The sequence below is a fragment of the Penicillium chermesinum genome (genome assembly GCF_028974085.1).
Source record: "Penicillium chermesinum strain IBT 19713 chromosome Unknown utg000006l:1.0-2335141.0:1.0-2336784.0, whole genome shotgun sequence".
NCBI classification, from domain to species: Eukaryota; Fungi; Ascomycota; class Eurotiomycetes; order Eurotiales; family Aspergillaceae; genus Penicillium; species Penicillium chermesinum.
In genome coordinates this window covers 1440003-1459072 of record NW_026695316.1, presented here as the reverse complement: position 1 = coordinate 1459072, position 19070 = coordinate 1440003, and the positions used below count along the sequence as shown (strand labels likewise).

The 19070-nt window shown below is 50.7% G+C and overlaps 11 protein-coding genes across 11 annotated transcripts; 8 read left to right on the top strand and 3 right to left on the bottom strand.

Annotated features, from left to right (window-relative positions):
* Positions 1-328: 328 nt before the first annotated feature.
* Positions 329-1486, top strand: N7468_008347 (putative mitochondrial phosphate transporter Pic2; the record flags this gene model as incomplete). The annotated part of the gene is made up of 5 exons (XM_058477643.1): positions 329-416; positions 482-487; positions 547-1197; positions 1252-1375; positions 1435-1486. The coding sequence occupies 5 exons, from the start codon at positions 329-331 to the stop codon at positions 1484-1486; spliced, it is 921 nt and encodes a 306-aa protein (XP_058327988.1).
* Positions 1487-1905: 419 nt separating this feature from the next.
* Positions 1906-2720, top strand: N7468_008346 (uncharacterized protein; the record flags this gene model as incomplete). Its single annotated transcript, XM_058477642.1, has 2 exons — positions 1906-2286; positions 2400-2720. 2 exons carry the CDS (start codon positions 1906-1908, stop codon positions 2718-2720), a joined length of 702 nt encoding a protein of 233 aa, XP_058327987.1.
* A 791-nt stretch (positions 2721-3511) lies between these two features.
* Positions 3512-6503, bottom strand: N7468_008345 (YagE family protein; the record flags this gene model as incomplete). Its single annotated transcript, XM_058477641.1, has 4 exons — positions 3512-3588; positions 3640-5280; positions 5492-5919; positions 5974-6503. The coding sequence occupies 4 exons, from the start codon at positions 6501-6503 to the stop codon at positions 3512-3514; spliced, it is 2676 nt and encodes an 891-aa protein (XP_058327986.1).
* A 311-nt stretch (positions 6504-6814) lies between these two features.
* N7468_008344 (uncharacterized protein) lies at positions 6815-7021 on the bottom strand (the record flags this gene model as incomplete). The annotated part of the gene is made up of 2 exons (XM_058477640.1): positions 6815-6979; positions 7001-7021. The coding sequence occupies 2 exons, from the start codon at positions 7019-7021 to the stop codon at positions 6815-6817; spliced, it is 186 nt and encodes a 61-aa protein (XP_058327985.1).
* A 1039-nt stretch (positions 7022-8060) lies between these two features.
* On the top strand, positions 8061-8389 carry N7468_008343 (uncharacterized protein; the record flags this gene model as incomplete). Its single annotated transcript, XM_058477639.1, has 3 exons — positions 8061-8089; positions 8183-8315; positions 8366-8389. 3 exons carry the CDS (start codon positions 8061-8063, stop codon positions 8387-8389), a joined length of 186 nt encoding a protein of 61 aa, XP_058327984.1.
* Positions 8390-8881: 492 nt separating this feature from the next.
* On the bottom strand, positions 8882-9382 carry N7468_008342 (uncharacterized protein; the record flags this gene model as incomplete). Its single annotated transcript, XM_058477638.1, has 1 exon — positions 8882-9382. The coding sequence occupies one exon, from the start codon at positions 9380-9382 to the stop codon at positions 8882-8884; it is 501 nt and encodes a 166-aa protein (XP_058327983.1).
* A 603-nt stretch (positions 9383-9985) lies between these two features.
* Positions 9986-11638, top strand: hat1 (histone acetyltransferase catalytic subunit HAT1; the record flags this gene model as incomplete). Its single annotated transcript, XM_058477637.1, has 5 exons — positions 9986-10001; positions 10061-10336; positions 10394-10658; positions 10711-10819; positions 10853-11638. The coding sequence occupies 5 exons, from the start codon at positions 9986-9988 to the stop codon at positions 11636-11638; spliced, it is 1452 nt and encodes a 483-aa protein (XP_058327982.1).
* Positions 11639-12442: 804 nt separating this feature from the next.
* On the top strand, positions 12443-12952 carry N7468_008340 (U6 snRNA-associated Sm-like protein LSm4; the record flags this gene model as incomplete). The annotated part of the gene is made up of 3 exons (XM_058477636.1): positions 12443-12445; positions 12506-12697; positions 12764-12952. 3 exons carry the CDS (start codon positions 12443-12445, stop codon positions 12950-12952), a joined length of 384 nt encoding a protein of 127 aa, XP_058327981.1.
* Positions 12953-13462: 510 nt separating this feature from the next.
* On the top strand, positions 13463-15244 carry N7468_008339 (pentatricopeptide repeat protein; the record flags this gene model as incomplete). Its single annotated transcript, XM_058477635.1, has 2 exons — positions 13463-13816; positions 13973-15244. 2 exons carry the CDS (start codon positions 13463-13465, stop codon positions 15242-15244), a joined length of 1626 nt encoding a protein of 541 aa, XP_058327980.1.
* Positions 15245-16238: 994 nt separating this feature from the next.
* Positions 16239-16653, top strand: N7468_008338 (uncharacterized protein; the record flags this gene model as incomplete). The annotated part of the gene is made up of 2 exons (XM_058477634.1): positions 16239-16361; positions 16417-16653. 2 exons carry the CDS (start codon positions 16239-16241, stop codon positions 16651-16653), a joined length of 360 nt encoding a protein of 119 aa, XP_058327979.1.
* A 498-nt stretch (positions 16654-17151) lies between these two features.
* N7468_008337 (putative phosphatidylinositol-3,4,5-trisphosphate 3-phosphatase) lies at positions 17152-18900 on the top strand (the record flags this gene model as incomplete). The annotated part of the gene is made up of 2 exons (XM_058477633.1): positions 17152-17302; positions 17414-18900. 2 exons carry the CDS (start codon positions 17152-17154, stop codon positions 18898-18900), a joined length of 1638 nt encoding a protein of 545 aa, XP_058327978.1.
* Positions 18901-19070: the final 170 nt, after the last annotated feature.

The following is a 19070-nucleotide window of genomic DNA, read 5'->3' as shown; positions in this document are numbered from 1 at the left end:
ATGGTGTTCCTGATGCTGGTCCCTGGATCCCAAGATGCATGTATTTATTGCTGTAGAAGACGGATATTTTCTAGGACGTAGTTAGACATGAAGTCAGTAGACCCTGAGATCCAGGGAATCTCCCCAAGAACCGCGATCGACGAAGTGGACGGATGGTACGGAGAGTCGGGCGATAAGCTGCCGGTCTAGCCGTTTCCGTCACAACCGCGCCGTGTTTGAGCTGCATTGGACTGACGCCATGCCTTCCCCAAGCTTGCTTTCCTTTAAGAACCCATTCCCCTTGCCCTCTTGAAACCTTACCCCCCCCCAAGACACTCTCCCCTCCAGCATGGCCCAAGAACGCAAGCTTCCCTTTGGGAAGATCGAGCCCAACTCCGCCAAGTACTTCTATAGCTGCGCTCTGGGCGGAATCGTCGGTATGTCTTATCTTTCCCCCCGCTTGAGATGATCTCCCGCTAACATGATGGACTTTCCCCCTCAGCTTGTGGTATGTAACGGATAGAAAAGCAGCCATTGGGATCCCAATTGACAATGATCCTTCTTTAGGCCCAACGCACACTGCGATTACCCCTCTAGATCTCGTCAAGTGCCGTCGCCAGGTCGACCCGAGTATCTACAAGTCTAACGTCCAAGCATGGCGCACCATCTTCGCTAAGGAAGGCCTCAGCGGCGTCTTCTTCGGTTGGTCGCCCACCTTCCTCGGCTACTCGTTCCAAGGAGCCGGCAAGTACGGTCTGTACGAGTACTTCAAGTATCTGTACGGTGACCAGATGTTCACCGGAGGAAACCGCACCCTCATCAATCTGGGCGCCAGTGCCTCCGCCGAGTTCTTTGCGGACATTGCGCTCTGTCCCATGGAAGCAATCAAGGTCCGGATGCAGACTACCCTGCCTCCGTTCGCGGGCAGCGTGCGCGAAGGCTGGAGCAAGATTGTCGCGAAGGAGGGCTTCGGTGGCCTGTACAAGGGCCTGGGTCCCTTGTGGGCTCGCCAGATCCCGTATACCATGACCAAGTTCGCGACATTTGAGGAGACCGTCAACCAGATCTACAAGTACCTTGGGAAGCCAAAGGATAGCTACAGCCAGCTTTCGCAGACTGGGGTCAGCTTTGCGGGTGGTTACATTGCCGGTATTTTCTGTGCCATTGTCAGCCACCCTGCTGATGTGATGGTCAGCAAGTTGAATAGTGATCGTCAGGGTAAGTTGTTTTGTCCCCGGCAAGGCTATACCGAAGCTAATGAAACTTCTGTAGCTGGCGAGAGCGCTGGTGCTGCGGTCAGTCGAATCTATGGTAAAATTGGATTCTCCGGACTTTGGAACGGGTTGGGTGTCCGTATTGTCATGCTGGGCACATTGACTGGCTTCCAGTGGCTGATGTGAGTACCGACATGGATGATGATTTGGGTGTAAGGGTTTTTGACTAATAATATCACAGCTATGACTCGTTCAAGGTGGCCTTGGGACTGCCAACGACTGGTGGACATTAGCGAGATAACAAGTGATGGAGCAATAGGGGTATATTTCCATGTTGAATAGTTCAAGCTCATAGTAAACATTTTCACCGCCTCCAGATAATATGGCAGAAACGTATGGGTGGAGCCCAGAAGCAACTCCATCTTAAATTAACATTCATGAGTCGAGACATCTGGCTATCTCTTTAGCTAAGGGGATCACTCACTGAGAGCTGCGGTTGTAACTCGACGCCCCAACTATTTCCTTCTCCACCGTCCCTCCTCCATCATCCCTCCTCTACCTTCCACACCTATCCATCCACCTCCAGTTTCCCTCGATTCCGGAACCAAGCCCGAGTCAACTCATCCATTGACTCTTCAGATCCCATAGAAACCTGCATCGCAGAAAGCCTACTCCAACTACCCACCCATATATCAACGTGCTCGTCGCAAAAATGGAAGCCCAACCCCCCAATCCTGCTCCTCCCTCCGCCAATCCTCCCAGCGTGGAGATCGCCTATAAGCGCAAATGTATCTCCTTGAAGAGACGTCTCACCGAGGTCGAGGCCGAAAATGAGATTATGCGCACTCGCAACCGTCGCGGCTGGCAATATATCAAAAAGATGCGCCTGGAATCCTGCATTCTCCTCGAACGCCTAGCCGCCGTCACTGCGATGGTGGATGAAGCCCAGGCAGGCAACATCGGCCCCGAACTTCGCGCCCGCGCCCTTGCCCTGGCACAAAACTCTTCCCTCGCAAATGGCACCGGCGGCACTGCTGGTGCCGGGTACCTCGAAGATGAAACTGAGGGTAGCTCTGAAGAACAGCCTCCCACTGTAAGTGACCCTGGAATATGAATCCTTCCTGGTACGAGGAAAACATATGGTTTCCGATGCCCGTAAGACTTTGCCCGATTGTGGCTAACTTTTCTTTTTTCATTCCTTCAAAGCCCGAAGACCGCCCTCTTCGCGTCAAGCGTTCCCGTAAGTCTAACCTAAACATCGATGGCGCCGAAGAAGATGGCCCCGCGTACGACAATGCTGCGGAGCCGGCTGAGCACGATGCCGGCTCTTCGTCTCTCCCCCGTCTTGCTCCTGCTCCAAGTCAACATGAGCTGAGCGCATCTTTCCGGGTAGGTACTGGGTCCCATGAGGGCGACCGCACGCCACACAGCCAGGACCAGCGCGAGGGTCAGCCTGAGCATGCTGCTGACTCGGGCACTACGCCTATGGATATGGATGCCAAGGAGCCGAAGGTTGAGGGGGCCTAAGTCAAAAGGCCAATGGTCCTCTGTGCTCCTCTGCATTTTTTCCCTTTTTTTTTCTATTTCCTTCTTTTGTCTCCATGGGGTGGGTTCTTGGGTTCTCTGGTCTGTTTTCTTCTCTTCTCTCCTTTTGCAAGGATAAGTGGTCTTATCTACCGGATATCGATGGCTTTACTAATTGGGTCTATTGTCTTCTTATTTGCCCCACGTTGTGTTTATTCTTATCGTCAGGTATAAATAATGGCTTTTGCTCGACGTTTGTCGGCAGCTGCTCATCCGTGATTTGGGACATTTCGAGTGGGAGCTGGAGTTCGCTGGATAGGGATTCATACCCCCAAATACACACATGTCATTCCAATTTTAATAAGGCTTCCTCTAGAGCTGCCGCCCATGGTGTTTTGTTATTTGACCTTACTCCCCCTCTCTAGGACCCTAGTAGTATGCTCCTGCTAGAGATGATGTAGGCGTTCGTTACAACTGGCTAATTCATATGAATAGGATGATATATCGTGTATAGCACAATCCCTTTAATTGTCGCCATAACACCGTTCCTAGATCCGAAACCGAGAGTCCATCTGCGCCATAAAATACAAGAATAGTGTGAGATACAAGACATAGTTGTATCGGTAAAACCAAGTTGCTTCTGTACAGTGGGACGGAGCACACGAACATAACACATGCGGAGAAAGGACTTTTAGGATCACGATGCCATTGTCACTCCTCTTGGGGGGGAAAGCACCACGGAAAACCCGGTAACCAGGTCTAGCCTAAGTGCTCGAGCATACGGAGGGTATCCTTTAGTCCACTCCCGCGTAAAGATCAACAAGAATATTGATAGCCGCAACAAGAATCTCTGCACCAATCAATACGATGACTGTAACCAAATTAGTTCACGTCCACCCTGGATTCTCGTTGAACTACTCACCAATCCATTCCAAATATTCATCGTGGCGATGTGTTAATTGATCTTTGAGCACAGCAAGCAGATCGGCGATGACGTCAAGTCGTTCCGTCAGCAGGCTCACGCGCTGGTCCATCTCCAGGTAGCTTCGAACAGCTTGGTAGACCGGCTCGAGTTGGGGCTCTGCCCAGAAGAGTTCGGGGCTATCCAGGACAGAGCCTTGTAGGTGGATGTTGATCCGGAGGATGAAGAGCTCGCCAATCTGCATATTGATCTGTTTACGGGTGAGATTCACACTCCCGGTCTGCGCAATCTGCGCTGGCAAAGGGGCAGTGTCGGAGATGGTCTCGGAAACCAGGTCTTCGAAAAGCGAGGTCTTGACTGATTGGGCGAGGGCGTGCGAGATAGCGAGCTTGACCATGTAGTTGCGTGGATCGCGGAGGGAGATGAAGTCATTGTATATCCGGGCTTGATACTCGCGTGCATAGTAGAAGTTGAAATTCTCGATCTGAGTGTCGTCGGGACTCAGAATTGACGAGGCGAATTTGGAGACGTCGGACAAGAAGCGGGATTCTTGCGCTGGAGTCATGCCCCAGATGACAACAGTACCGTAGTCGAATAGGAAGACCTCTGGTTTGTGGATTTTGGTATCGATTTCGGACAGCGCATCCTGTTGGGCGGATAACGCATGCTGGTTGTTGTCATCAGTGGCGTGGCCGGCTTCGTCCCGGAACTCGAGGAGATCATCTCTCCGGGATTTCGAGTTCTCTTCGACTTCGACAGCGCTGTCAGAATACCTTCGTTCACTTGTCCGTTGGCTGTGGTGCCCATTGCCGCTGTGGGTTGAGAACGACCGATTCCCGAGCTGCTTCTCTTCAAATTCGTAGTCAAATGGAGAGTAGACACACTCATCGAATAGTTTCGGGTTCGCTCCACGAGTCTTAGCACGCGATTTGAGAAACTTGATCACGCCATCGAGACGGTAGGAATTGGCGGTACAATATGCTGTGACACGAGGGATTCGGTCACGATCGGCCTTCCCTAACCTGGCCGCGTGGCTGCGTGCAGCTGGATCTTTAATACGAGTGATTTGCGAGTAGACATCTCGTGGAAAGTCGCCCTCGTTGTCCTCTTCGGCGGTAACAGGGTCGGGCAGCAGCTTCAGCTTCTGAGCCTTCTTGGTAGTTCGTTGTGGTCCAATCTTTGAAGCCGGTGTTGTATTCGGCGGTGCGCTCAGGGGAGCACCATAACTGCTGCTTCGACGGAATTTATTGTTCAATGCGGACAGCATAGGTGGACCACCACGAGAGGGCCCCGGCTGTGAATTGACGGGGGGCGATCCGGTATGCAATGGGCGGAACATTGGGTCGGAGGAGGCACCACCGTAGGTGCTGATGGTCGTTAACGGGTTAAATTTGACCGACCGAGAGGTCCCTTTCGCTCGCGCGGAGGAATCCTCCTGGCCACCCAGTAAAGGGGTATTCTCTGCAGTCGACCCCATGACTGAGGTAGGCGACGCTGCGCTCGCGATGAGGATATAGGGAGCTGAGGCGAAAAAATCAAGGTGAAGCTCTCGCTCAGGTGCTCCACACGGTTCATCCGCATTCCCCACCTTATTAATCGCTACTGCCTGGACCAGATCCGGTTTGATGCGACCTTGCGAGTCTACAGTTTCACAAAAGCCTAGTAAATTCCGATTGTATGGCCATTGGCAATTTGAAAAATCAGGTATCGCTATTTACATGTTTAGTAGGACAACAGACCCAGGACCCGACAGTAATGCAAATTTAGCGCCGTACAAAGCTCGAGGGCGCTCCCGCGGTCCTCCGCATTCCATTGGCATTTCCAGTACTTCGTGGTCTTTTGAGCCAATTACCCTTCACGTTTTTTCCACTCTTCGACGCCTTAGGGGCGAGGACAGGTTTTGATGCATTTTGTTTGGTGGAAGGCGCATCAAGGACCCGAATAGTCACGTCACCATCATGCAAATCCTTGGGGGGCTTCTCTGTCTTGTCTAAGAAGCGTAACTTGGCCGACTTCTTGGGAGCTGCAAATGTATCCTCAGCTGGGGGCGTTGGTGGGCGAAAGACTGGTTCGGCATTTAAGATATCATCCGGCAGGAGAGCCGGAATCTCGAGGCGTGGCGCATCTTGGGTAACAGATCCTACCAATGTGGTTGTGCTTTCGGAAAGTAAATCGTCGTTGAAAGACGGCACATCCCTAGAAACCTTGGATGAGGACTTTGCTTGGATTTTGCGGCGTTCGTCGAGTTTCCTCCGTTTCTCGCGCTTCAGTTGTTCTTCTCTGTAGACACTGTGAGTAAAATGGGCAGTTGAAGGAACAATGGCATAAACCTACAATTGTTTCGCCTTTTCTTGCTTCTTAGCCTGCTCCTTCATCTTCATAAGCTGCGCTGAGTTATCAATTGTCTCGGGCGCGTCGTCATCACTATCCTCGTCCTCGTCCTGATTCTGCTGAGGAGTTTGTTCGATATTCGCCACGGGCGCCGCGGGCTCCTCGCTGCCAAATCGAAAATGCTTCTTAGACGCATTTTGATTCGAATTCTCATCTGCGTCATGGCCGTTCGTTGAATCCATGCTCTCGTCCTCTGCTGTCTCGGGGGCTTCTAAGCTACTCCTCTTGCGTCGTTTTGTATGTTGATCGCCGGCCTTTTCTGTATTACCCGAGACTGCCTTGCGCTTGCTTTTCTTTGCAGAACCATTGGAAACGGAGGTATCGACAATGTCATCCGGCGCGATCGTACCATGCTGTGTTGTCGCCATGTCCGGAGTTGTTGGGGCGTGGGCACTAGCAGGATCTGCGAGATTGTCCTCGGACTCGCTCCGCGAAAAGAGACCCTTGGCAGCAGTGACAATGTTCGAGAACATAAGGAGGAGAAATTTTACCGATAAGGCTATGCCTATACAAAATAGGCAAGCAGTTTCACCGAGAATCGATGCGGGTTCCAGCTTCAGAAAAAAAAACGGCATCAAACTTCAAGATAAGGATCACGTGATAAGCACCCACCGATAAGACATATTAACAGAAATCAACCAAGGACCTTTGCGGCAGAAAACTGTATATCAATAGCTTTTAAACCCCGATTATAATAACAGTACTCACCTACAGGATTCTAGTACATACCAGTAATACTAAATATATCAAGTCGTAGACACTACCCACTGTCCTACAGAGCATATCAGGCATCGATTGAAGCCCACGAGAAGTTCCACTCTGCTTCATCCAGGCATTCAATGGCAAGATCGCCAATATTAACGACAGCCATGCCCAGGATACTGATCGTATGATGGTGCAAATTTCCTATACCCGCTCGCCCCATCGATTGCCACCACGATGCTCTTTTCTAGATAATCAAATAACTTACCGCCGACGTCGATGCTGACATTTTCACTGCCGACCAGATTGTAAGACCGCCCTTGTCGTAGTAATATGCTTCCCAAGGGCCTCGCAAGCTATTAAGCTGGCTACGGTCCCTGGGGAGATACAGTTGGTGATGCTAAAAAGTTTTCATCACCTGTCTTCAAGCTCGATATAACCCTATCGTATCTGCTCATACCATGCCCTGGGCATTTAAATACATATGGTGCGCTAGTGCTAATACAAGGTCCAAATCTGGCCCTTTCGAGCCGATGCTTTGTCAAATGAATACCCGAAAAGAACCTGGCGAGAATGCACTATTTAAACAGCTTGCGGTTTCAGGAACGGTGTCAATTAATTGTTCTGGGGCGGTATTTGTTCAAAGTTTGCTTCAGGATCTAGCACTTTATTTTCTTGATAGTGGTGTATAGTTCAGAAAGGAAAGAAAAGTGGCACGACACTCCTCAACGGCAGGCACGCAATTGACAAGAATGAAGAATCGTCCAGAAGGCTACCACCACTGGATGCATATAAGATCCATATGTACGATTACAAAAGGAAAGGTGGAAGCATTCTCAGATCCACACTCTAAACTTATTTCGGGTTGATTTTCAGAATCGTAAGTGGACTTCAGGTGGTATCATGAATCATACTCTTCATTCAACCCGATCATGGCTCTTTGGGATTAGCCTTGGTCCACAATACCCTATAAGGTGTAGAAAGGTACTAGCAATCTGTACTGTCACTTGGAAAATAAGGATACTATATTCTTGCCATAGCGTTTTGGAGGCGCTCTTCTGCCTGATTGTTTATTCCTAGAGCTTCGATCAAGAAATATTTCATATTCAATTCAATCCTTGGACTCAAAAAAGCTTTCCTCACTCGGAATTCTTCACCCTGAATCTTCTCCAAATTTCGGTTTACTTTTCTCAATCATTCTCAATCTCATCTCCACAGCCTTGACAACAATCTACTATTCTTCCTCTTATCATAATGAGCCCTAAGGCTAACTCAGCACCTCCTAGGCTGCCCACTCAAATGAAACCTAAGAAACAGAGGCCCCGGCGATGTTGGGATTGCGGACGCCAAGATCATTGTATGTGCTATGCTCAGCCAGAGCACCATTTCCTGGTGGAGACATTTAACCTAGGGACCTTGCTGCTACAGTGCGCTTCGATCCAAATTGCAGATTCGAGATTCTCAAACGCGAAAGACAGGGGCTTGCAGTAGAGCTCTGGCAGGCCCACAATGAGAATTTGCGCCTCTACCATCAGTCCTACGAATACTTCTGGGCTTGGCAAGAAGCCTACTGGAACACTCAGGTATGCTAAATCCTACTGACATAGTTGACTTTGCTAATACTTCTTCATAGTACCATTATTCATACAATTTCTAAATCGGTCGTCAAATCAGCACCTTATTCAGGGTTCAGTCGGTGGGAAAGGAAATACTAAGAGTAGAAGGCGAAGAGATAGTGGCATAGCAGGAAGATATATATTTGAGAGCAATGGATAAGAGGGGGGGCCGGGGGGGGAGAAGAATCCGAGGAGAAGCGCTCCATGGCAATAGCACCATGGAAATACATAGATGAGTGATTTTATCCAAAACTGTCCTATTTCTAGCTTCTCTATATGTTTTGTACGTTCATATCCATCCCAACTATAGCTATAGCGTTTCCTCAAAAAGGATGCCTTTTTAAGCCTAGGAAATGCTGTACAGAGTTTCATAGATAAGGAAAAAGAAGGCAGTGGTAATAATCGCAAGCATGAAGAGCAAAAAAAGAAGTGAAAAGGAACAAACAAAGTGATCAGCTAAGATTACTGAATATTCAGCTTTGAAATGCCTCACGCAAGGATAGATTATACTATTGTTCTTTGTCTTCCACTTTTCACTGAATAAAATCAAACGCATTGAACGTCCAGTAAGGCATAGTGTAGACCCAAAATAATTGGCCGTTAGTATGGGCTTTCGAAAACCTTGGCTGGATATGGTCAGAGAAAATCCTGAACAGCACTGTAGGTCTATTCAGAGCGAGGGACCACCAAAACGTTCCTGTTTCCCAGCCCTGTTGCAAAATAGGATACAATAACGGCAATGACGTTGTTGAACGCTTCAATTCTTCCTCTGCCAACGCCTCCGTGAATTCCGCATGAAGGGTCTTGTAGTCCCCCAGGCTGATGGAGTCGACGCCTTGATTATTTAACCAATATGGAGGGTGAATCAGCTCCACGGGCCGAGAGCAGGCCCATTCCAAATCGATGAAGTATTTGATGTTCCACTCATCGTCAACAAATATGTTGCTTGGATGGATATCAGTGAGGCTTAAAAAGGACGGACCGCGAAGAAAGCATCGTCGGAAGTAGCAAGACCAAATACTCCTCAGTACCATTAATACCGGTATCTGATAGAAACCATCCTCGAGATGGCCCACTGCATTTGGTTGTTGACGTAGGCTGCTTTCGTGGAGCGAGAGAATATCGTTGATACATGAATCAAGGCGAACCTATAAAAAGCTTTCAATTGTGTACTTGACCAAATATGAATACTTAGGAAGGGAAACTGAGCTTGTGAGCTTCTGCCAAGAGTGTTCCTATGTCAGGCGAGGGTAGCTTCTTTAAACCTCACAATCAAGGATGTTAATAAGGCCTCCAGAGGGCTCCTGGGTTGACGCTGAGTTATTCCGCTAGCAGGAATGTTTCATGGATAATGTTGTACTGACTGTACTCAATAGACCAGGCGAATTCAATGGCCAGACAAAGGGCTTCGGATGTCGCGCTAATAGCTTTACCGTGTGAGTCTCCAGGAATGATGCCTTCGGGCAAATGTATAGCTTTAAGGGCAAGACACTTTCTTGGCATGAGTGGATTGTAGCCCACGGCGGCTAGTCCGGAATTGGTAATACTGAGCTCCGACGCGGTGTGACGCGCCTTTTCTCCCTCATTTAATTATTAAACTACTTTATCAACACCAGATTCTTCACCTTTCATCCAAGATGGCGGACGGCGACTGTATGCTTTACCTCTAACCACTATCTCTCTGCGAAAAATGGACTAAAAGATTCTCGTAGGGTCGTGCGACGCCAATGATGCGCTCCATATCACGGTCGTGCAACCTGGCGAAACGAAGCCAAGGACTGTCTCTACCTTCCACCCGCAGTTCACATATCCCATTTTCGGCGACGAGGAGCAGATATTTGGTTACAAAGGCCTAATAATTCGTCTACGCTTTGCCGCTCATGACCTCCGCCCTCACGTCCATATTTCGTACGATGAACGTTTCAAGGCCGTTGGGGAGACCAGCGCGACTGATCTCCTGGGGGCACTGAAGCCGTTTATACCAGAAGGTCCGTCTACGCTGATATTCATCGATTGCCTAATGCTGACGCGAATCATGTTATAAGAGGCATTGATAAACCTTGCCGACTACGAAAAGGCTGTCCAAGAAGACCCAGAAGCAAAGGACTTCACGCCTCCAGGCAAGCTTGTTTACGGTTACGAGGCCAATGAACGCAAATACGAGATATGGGCTGGCTCTCTAGCCGACCCGGCTGTGCGCCGTCTTTTAGATCGCGTTCAAGTACTGGTCTCCTTGTTCATCGAAGCTGGCACGCCTCTCGAAACGAACGACCCCGAATGGACACTCGAGCGCTGGACTGTTTTCTTCGTGTAGGTATACACTCCAGTATCTTGCATAGTAAACCGGTGCTAACGGATTCAGTTACGAAAAAATCAAACCCCCCCACGCCGGCGGCATCCTCATACTCCATTGTCGGGTACGCCACAGCCTATCGGTACTGGCTTTACCAGCGCGACCGCACCGAGGCTCCGTCCGTGAAGAATGATCCATTTCCCCGCCAGAGATCAAGATCTCTGAACTCCCTGCTCGACTTCGCATTGCCCAGTTCCTCATCCTTCCATCACACCATCGTTCCGGCCATGGGACACACCTCTACACAACAATCCACGCCTCATGCATTGCCGATCCAACCATCGTGGAGCTGACGGTCGAAGATCCGAACGAAAACTTCGACGCACTACGCGACTCAGCAGACTACTGTCTATTGCGCCCGGAGTTCCTCAAGCGCAACGTGAATATCAACCCCGATCCCCACGGCGCCTACTCCAAGAAGCAACGCCCTCGCACTGTTCCTACTGGAGCTCTGATCCCAACCGAAGATCTAAATAGCATCCGCACTAATTTCAAAATTGAGGCTACGCAGTTCGCGCATATCGTGGAGATGTACCTCCTGGGCCGGATCCCGAAGAGCCATCGCCTGGCGGGCGGTACGAACCTCGCCCGACTCCTGATCAAAAAGCACAAGGCCGATAACGAAGACGACCGACGCTACTACTGGTGGCGCATGCTCACCAAGCAACGACTCTACAAAAAGCACCGGGAGCTGTTGGCCGAATTGGAGCTAATTGACCGCGTGGAGAAGCTGGACGACACAGTGCGCAATGTGGAGGAAGGCTACGAAATCACTTTGGATGCACTAGAGGGCCGTCTTCCAGAGGCGGAAGATGACTCTGGAACAGCTTCGAGCGGTAGACGTGAGAAGCGTAAGCTGACGGTTGAGGACGAGGACGACGAGGACGAGGAAGAAGAGTCGACCGGCACGCCACTCGCCAAGCGACCAAAAGTTTAGGATACGGGTCAGGGCCCTTTTCTTATCCTGTGTATAATATGATTAAGTGATGCTTTCCTCCAGAGAATGAGGCTAATCTAGTCTTTTCATGCTAATTGAGAGATATGAAACATGTCCCGTTGAAGAGGTCTTTCGACAAAGTAGTAGCAAGTAAAATTTGCTACTTGCATAAAATAGACGCAGCGGCTCATCTTACTACCGACTCCAGCTCCAAAAGCTTGAGTACTGTCTTAAGGTTTGCACTTCAATTTGTCGCCAGTGTCAGCTTGATGGCCCTGTCATGGAGGTCCAAAGAACCTTGGGAGCGGAAATAAACGGTAGGCAAGATGCTTCTGCCCATAAATGCATAGATGCGGCTTCGAACAGCGGTTACTCAACCCCGAAGGCGGTTCTTAGCTAAACAGAGCTTCGATCATGACAAGGAAAAGCAACAGTAGCTTGAAGCTTTCCCCAATTGTGTGTAACACCTTTAGTGCATGGGCTATGTTATTGAACTACTTACGTACTGTACTTAAATGTAAGGCGGCTAGCTTATATGCTAACTTGCGATAGCTGGAGGCGCTCACAATTTTCGGTACATCCTTTTTCCGGATTCGGACTTGCCCTCCCATCGCGATTTCGATATTAGACAATTAGCCACTCGCACCACACGCACGAATCGACCACCGGAGTAGCTCAATCGATTCAGCTAGTTCCTATATTGTTTACAACAGGCCGAGAAAAGCGCGCGCCGGCCTTGTTGCGCCCTCAGAAGACGGTTAACCGACCATCCCACTTCCACAAACACCTACCTTTCACATCATCATGGTAGCTAATTCCCTCAAAGCCCAGTAAAGGGAAAGTATAAGCTGACTCGCATCGCCCTAGCTTCCTCTCGGCCTTCTGAGTGCCGCCCAGGGCCACCCGATGCTGGTGGAGCTGAAAAACGGCGAGACACTAAACGGCCACCTCGTCACCTGCGATAATTGGATGAATCTGATCCTGCGCGAGGTCGTCCAGACCAGCCCAGAAGGCGACCGGTTTTTCCGCCTGCCCGAAGTCTACATCCGGGGCAACAATGTGTGTATACACTTGGAGATGGAGTTTAGGTCCCATACCTAATGCGCGAACTAACCGCATCGGCAGATCAAGTACCTTCGCGTTCCAGATGAGATTGTCGAGCTTGTGAAGGAGCAGCAGGCTCATCAGCCACAGCGTGGACGTGGTGGTCACGGACGAGACGGTGACCGGGGTCGTGGTCGTGGTCGTGGTGGAGGTCGGGGACGGGGCCGTGGACGGGGTGGTGGCGGTGGCAGCGGTGCACCCGGTGTATAGCCAATTCATGTCGAATGCCTTCCTTGCTGGAGGCGAACAATCAAGATACCCTGGAGGAGACGTTGCAAGTTCTGTGGCTCGGGGGTCCGGATTGACGGGTTTGGTGGAGCATGGCCGTGGCGTATCTGGCTCTGTTTTTTCCCCCTTTTTTTTTCAATGGTGAATGGGCTATTTCATGACTTGGAAACCTTAAAAATTCAATGCCAAAAGCCACAAATTTATCCGCATTCCCCATTTGGTCCTGTCATATCGCAAGTGTAGACGCTATTTGATGCGGGTTATATCACGTGACACAAACTATTTTATCTCCAGGCCGCGGAGGTTCAGTAGAACAACGAACTCGAAATGTCCTTTAGGGGGCTGATACCCAATGATTTATGGCGTCCACTGAGCCGATCTACTCTTATAAATAGTGCCTGTCACTCTTTATGTCAATCATACCAGTACGACCGAACGCAATCATGCCTGCGACCGGCCACTCACGCGCTACGCCGATGCTTCAGCGAAAGCATGAATGAGCCCGACGATGCTCAAAACCGACCCGCACATTCAGATCGAACGGGCAATGGGGAGCAGGGGTCCAACATGAGAAGGAAAAAGGCAAGAGATTCCAAGGCGGATTATTATCGTATGAAGGCTTCGAGCTCGAGAGAATTCAGGAAAATACAGGACGAGCTTTCCAATGAAACCACCTCCGATCTAGAATTCGCTTTGCGAACGGACCCAGTCGAACAACCCGACATCCGCAAGACAATTCGCATCCTACGAATTCTGCTTCACGATCGCCAAGTCCAGCCAGGCGCTCGCCATTATACGGCACTGATAAATGCCAATGCAGATTTGGAGCGGGGATCACCCGCTACGGTGCGGAACTTATTGAATGAGATGGAGGATTATCGGGATAGTTGCTGACTCGGCGACGCTTCATGCTGCTCTACGGGTAAGGAGCTCCCAGGACCCAGTGACCGCGAATGAAGGAACCAATGCTAACAGCTACTCTTTTTTTTTTTCTTTCAATAGGCGCTCGCAGTGCATCCAGATTATGTGTTACGCCAGAACATCCTGCGCAAACTCCGAGAGCGGTGGATGGTCCTTAGTCCTGAAGGCTGGCACTTCGTAGTTTGCGGTCTCATCCGGGAGAATCAATTTGAACTGGCATTGGATCATATGTCTGAAATGGAGCGGAAAAAAGTACCAATTGAGACTTGGCTGTACAAAACAATGGTTTACAACCTATGTGAACTGGAGGAGTTTGATGAGGTCTATCGACTGGTGAAATCGCGCTTGGATCTTGGATACGAGACGACAGACAAGCTCTGGGCTCATGTTTTGCGGGCCGCAATCAAGGGCTCCCGCCTTGACCTGACCCGGTATATGTGGCAGCGCCTGGTTGATCTCGAATATCTTTTCCCGTCCGCGGACGTATGCCGAAAAGCCTTCGCCCTGGCTGCAGAAAAGGTGGATTTCCCACTAGTGGTGTCTGTGGCGCGCTTCTGCACAAGACGCGACATCCCGCTCCCTGAATATCAGGAGTTTTTGCAGAAACATCTGGCGCTAGGTGCTGACCCTGATACATTCAAAGCACTAAGCGTGGTACATCAGGCTGGGCTTCCCATCAACGTTGGTTTCACAACCCCTGTCCTCGACAATTTGATCCAAACAAACGCGGACCCCCGAGAGGAATGGCAGACCCTCAAACATCTGAAAAACGATGGTCTCAAAATTCCGCTGGAGAGTATTCAGATCGTCATTGAGCTGTGCGAGCACATTGCCTCGAGGGACCCCTCCGTTGTGGATGACGCCCTTGGGTTTTACAGGGATCTAGAATCGGTGTGTCCTGATGGAGCCGACGTTGAGGTTTTTAACGCATTTTTGCGGGTTTGTCGAAACGCCAAGAGGCACGATTCCGGCATGACGATTCTCAAAGAGATGACCAACCATGGAGTTGTACCGGACCGAAAGACTTTCGAAACACTCATCCTGATGTGCCTTGATGCTCGACAATACCGATCAGCCTACATGTATTTTGTCGATTTCTTGAAGAGAAATGAGCCTCTCAGCCCAGATACACAGATGCAAATCCGTCAGATATGCGCGAAGTCGGTGCACGAGTTTGCTATGAAGCTACAGTATCATCCTGCGATCAAGGATGATCAATCGGAAACACCTGTGGAGCCCGCCGCCAAGGAACCTGACGTAGATTCGACGGTTCCTTGGAGACCGTTCATTCACCGCGAACAAGCCGGTGGCGAAGACGACTCGTCTGCGAATAAAACAAATGATACCCTGTAAGTTACCTACGCCGCCAGGGCATTACACCGAGAAGAAGCAAGCCGGGCAGAGGGTCAAAATCAACCAGGATCAAGGTAAACCCCATTAATGAGGTTCTCGGAATCCTACTTTCTCGGCTTGTTCCAAGCCACATTGCCCGGACGCACAGCAAGTCCACCAAATGGTGGGCAGCCGTATGAATCATTGCCGACCGAGCTCAAGGTCTAATCTGTGGGCAGCTGCATATAGGGCAGCAGTCTAACAATCTCTTGGTAGGAGTTGGTGCAACCTTGGCCGCGTTGGAATGCAGATCGACTACCAAGATGGATATTAGGTTGTTACAGCCGAGAACAGGAAAACGGCACAGCATACGCAGTAGAATAATACCCCCCCTTGTATTCAAATCAATGAGCAATACATGCAAACAAGAGTTTTGGAGATGCCCTTTGGGCGTTTCACGCTATCAGCTAGTTTCTCTGCTAGGCCTTCAGGAAATGTCATCCCCAGCCAACCCCTCCTTCACTGCCAAGGCTGGGTACTAGGATCTGTGTCCCCACTCACTATTTATGGGTTGACTCGTTTTGAAACACCAGCCTCCTAGGGGTAATTCGGGTGGCGATCTCGGAAGAACTGTCGGACAATGAGACCTGGATACGCCCACCCGATAAATGTCTTACTGCACAAGGTCGAGGAGGTTGGGTGTGATCTATTTGATGCAAGTTGAGGTGGCACCCCTGAGCCCCCCCCCGATCGTCGCCTCTAAGTGGGCCATGGCGCGAAAGTGGAGTCGGCACGAAAAATAGCATTTGGGTTTGTACGGAGCACAAGGGCTGGGGCTTGGAGAACCATGTGGACTTGCCAAGATCGGTGTCGTCAACCTTTTATAAGGGCACATACCTTTCTCCTGTTGATCACTGCTCTCTATATAACAACCCTTCCCTCCAATTTCCCAATTCGCCTTTCAAGTAAACACACCCTTGGAATTCTTCTCCCAGATCCCTCATACAATCCGACCATGCAATTCACTACTATTGCTACTGCCCTCCTCTCCATGGGCGTCGCCAATGCGGCCGTGCTAGGCAAGCCTTCCGTGTGGAAGGTCACTGACTGGCAGATCGTTGGATCTCCTGGCGGTTCCGTTTATGGCTTCAACATTTCTGCCGCCGCCTCTCCCAATGCCCCCCGGCTTCAAGACTGAATGCAAGGGTGTACCGGGTAACGCTACTGCCTGCGCCGACAAGAGCGTCGCTGCCAAGGTCACTGAAGTCGACTACCCGGACTGGCAGATCTGGGTCCAGCACGAATGGCACAAATACCCCAAGAACCAGACCGAACAGACCTTCTGGCAATACGGAGCCGTCAACGCGTCTCAATTCTCCGAGACAGGGAAATTCGACATCAACCCAACTGGTTTTTACGGCGTCGCTTAAAACGCCGCTCAAGCCCGTCCTTTTCTTTTTTTATGTTTACCCCGATTACAGCCTCCAAAGGGTTATTAATGAGCGTTCTGGGATGCCATGACATATTGTCCCTCCTTCATGACCGGCGTTTTAGGGCTTGTGCGGACATTTTCCTCTCCTTAATCTTATATGACGCGCCGAACCTGCGCCTGAAAGTGTACATACTAGTCTATTTTTTTTGTCCTTGTTTGTTTGCCCAATGTACATTAGGACCAACCAAAATTGATTGGACTCGGAATCTTATCATTTATACCAAATCAAGTAATCAGCAGGTAACTCAGTTAACTACGGAGAATGCTATGATGTCATCAGCTGCGCCTCACTCTCGCGTGTCATCAATCCGCTAATGGCACCGAAGCCTCCTGAACGGCCCAAAGGACTCCTATCGATCTTCTCCAAGTCCCAAGACAGACCCTCCATGTCATCGCTATCTCCGCAACCCGCGAGCTGAGTTTTCACTCGCACACTATGGTAAAGCTTCCCCCCTCCCTCATAACCCAGTGGCGAAGCAGAGCAGTGACTCTTATTCCCCAGGTTTCACTCCTACGCCAGATCGTCGCTGGCCCCAGAATACAACACCCTGAAGCGGGGTTAGATCTCTGCTATGTGACAGACAACAGTATGACGCTCCTATTCGCAGAACCAACCCCCCTCCCCCCCTAAATCCTGGCTTCCCTATTCGCCGCAAGCTCGCAATCTCGCAATCTCAAGCTAACCAATCTCCACCCAGTCGTCGCCACGTCCGGCCCCTCGTCCGCGTATCCCCAGCGCGCATACCGCAATCCCACCGACGCCCTCGTCAAGTGGCTCGACAGCAAGCATGGGTCCAATTGGGCAATATGGGAATTCCGCGCTGAGGGAACCGGGTATCCAGACTCGGAGGTCTATAACCGCATCCACCATTTTCCCTGGCCAGATCACCACCCGCCGCCCTTCGCCCTGATCCCCAACATCGTGGGCGGCATGCGGAACTGGGTGAATCGACAGGACGACAAAGACGCCCCGGACACAGGAGAAGGCGAGCGCATCATCGTCGTGCACTGTAAAGCAGGCAAAGGGCGCAGCGGCACAATTGCATGCGCATATTTGATCAGCCAGGAAGGGTGGAAGAAAGAGGATGCGCTAAAGCGGTTTACGGAGCGCCGCATGCGGCAGGGATTCGGGGCTGGCGTCAGTATCCCCAGTCAGCTGCGGTGGGTAGGGTATGTGGATCGATGGACGAACGAGCTGCAGAAGCAGTATATTGAGCGGCCGGTCGAGATCCTCGAGCTGCATATCTGGGGGTTGAAAGATGGGGTCAAGGTTGTCGTGCAGGGATTCGAAGATGAGGGGAAGAAGATCAAGAATGTCCATTCTTTCCGTCGACACGAGCGGGTAGTCGTTCATGCGGGGGAGTCGCCTGATTCTTCGAAGAAATCGAGCAAGAAGTCTGCTGCCAAGTCTGCCGCCCCGTCTGCCTCGGATTCAGCGGACGATTCTACTCCACAGTCTGATGTCTCCGGAACGTCGCCTGCGCAGACTACCGACCGTACTCTCTCCGCGGTCATATATAGGCCCCACAAACCAATCATCGTGCCAGGGTCGGATGTGAACATTGACTTCGAGCGCCGTAGCAAAGTATCCTATACCGGATTGGCGCTCGTGACCTCACTTGCACATGTATGGTTTAACGCCTATTTTGAGGGCGGCCATCTGCACGAATCCGGTGTCTTCGAGATCAATTGGGATGCGATGGATGGTGTGAAGGGAAGTTACAAGAAGGGGATCCGAGCTTTGGAGAAACTGAAGGTCGTGTGGCGATACCCGCCGCAGCCTGAGACTCCTCAGGGCCGGGATCGGCCTGTTAGTGAGCCTCAGCCTGGAGAGCCGGTTCAGGAGAGTCAGCCTGCAGATTGGCGTGGACAGGACACTAAGGCCGGTGATTCCCAGAGCGAGGCTTCGGGCCATGAGCGTGGGAACGAAAATAGACATCCTTCGAAAGGAGCCGGGTCTGATACAACGCAATCTATCTCTGCGTCTGCTGGTGGTATTGTCCCAGCTATTGCAGACACTGTGGTTACTGTTGAGCGGCAGCTAGGTCTGCGCGCACAGACTGATGCAAGTAAAGATGTCAGTCTGGCTGGTACCGACGATGAAGCGCGGTATACAACAGATGAAGAAGGGCAGGGCAGAAAGAAAAAGGATACGCAAGTGATACCAGTGGGCTCGAGGGTGTGAAGTCCCATTTTCAAGATGGAGGTCCTGCGGGAGACCCAGGAAAATCGGCTTGAGGATTGTATAATAACAGTGGGTCATTACTAGGGACTGGAAGATAGTATCTTGTCTATAATACACGGAAAGAGTGATACTAGTACATGGCAGACTCGGAATACATTGAACACACAAGG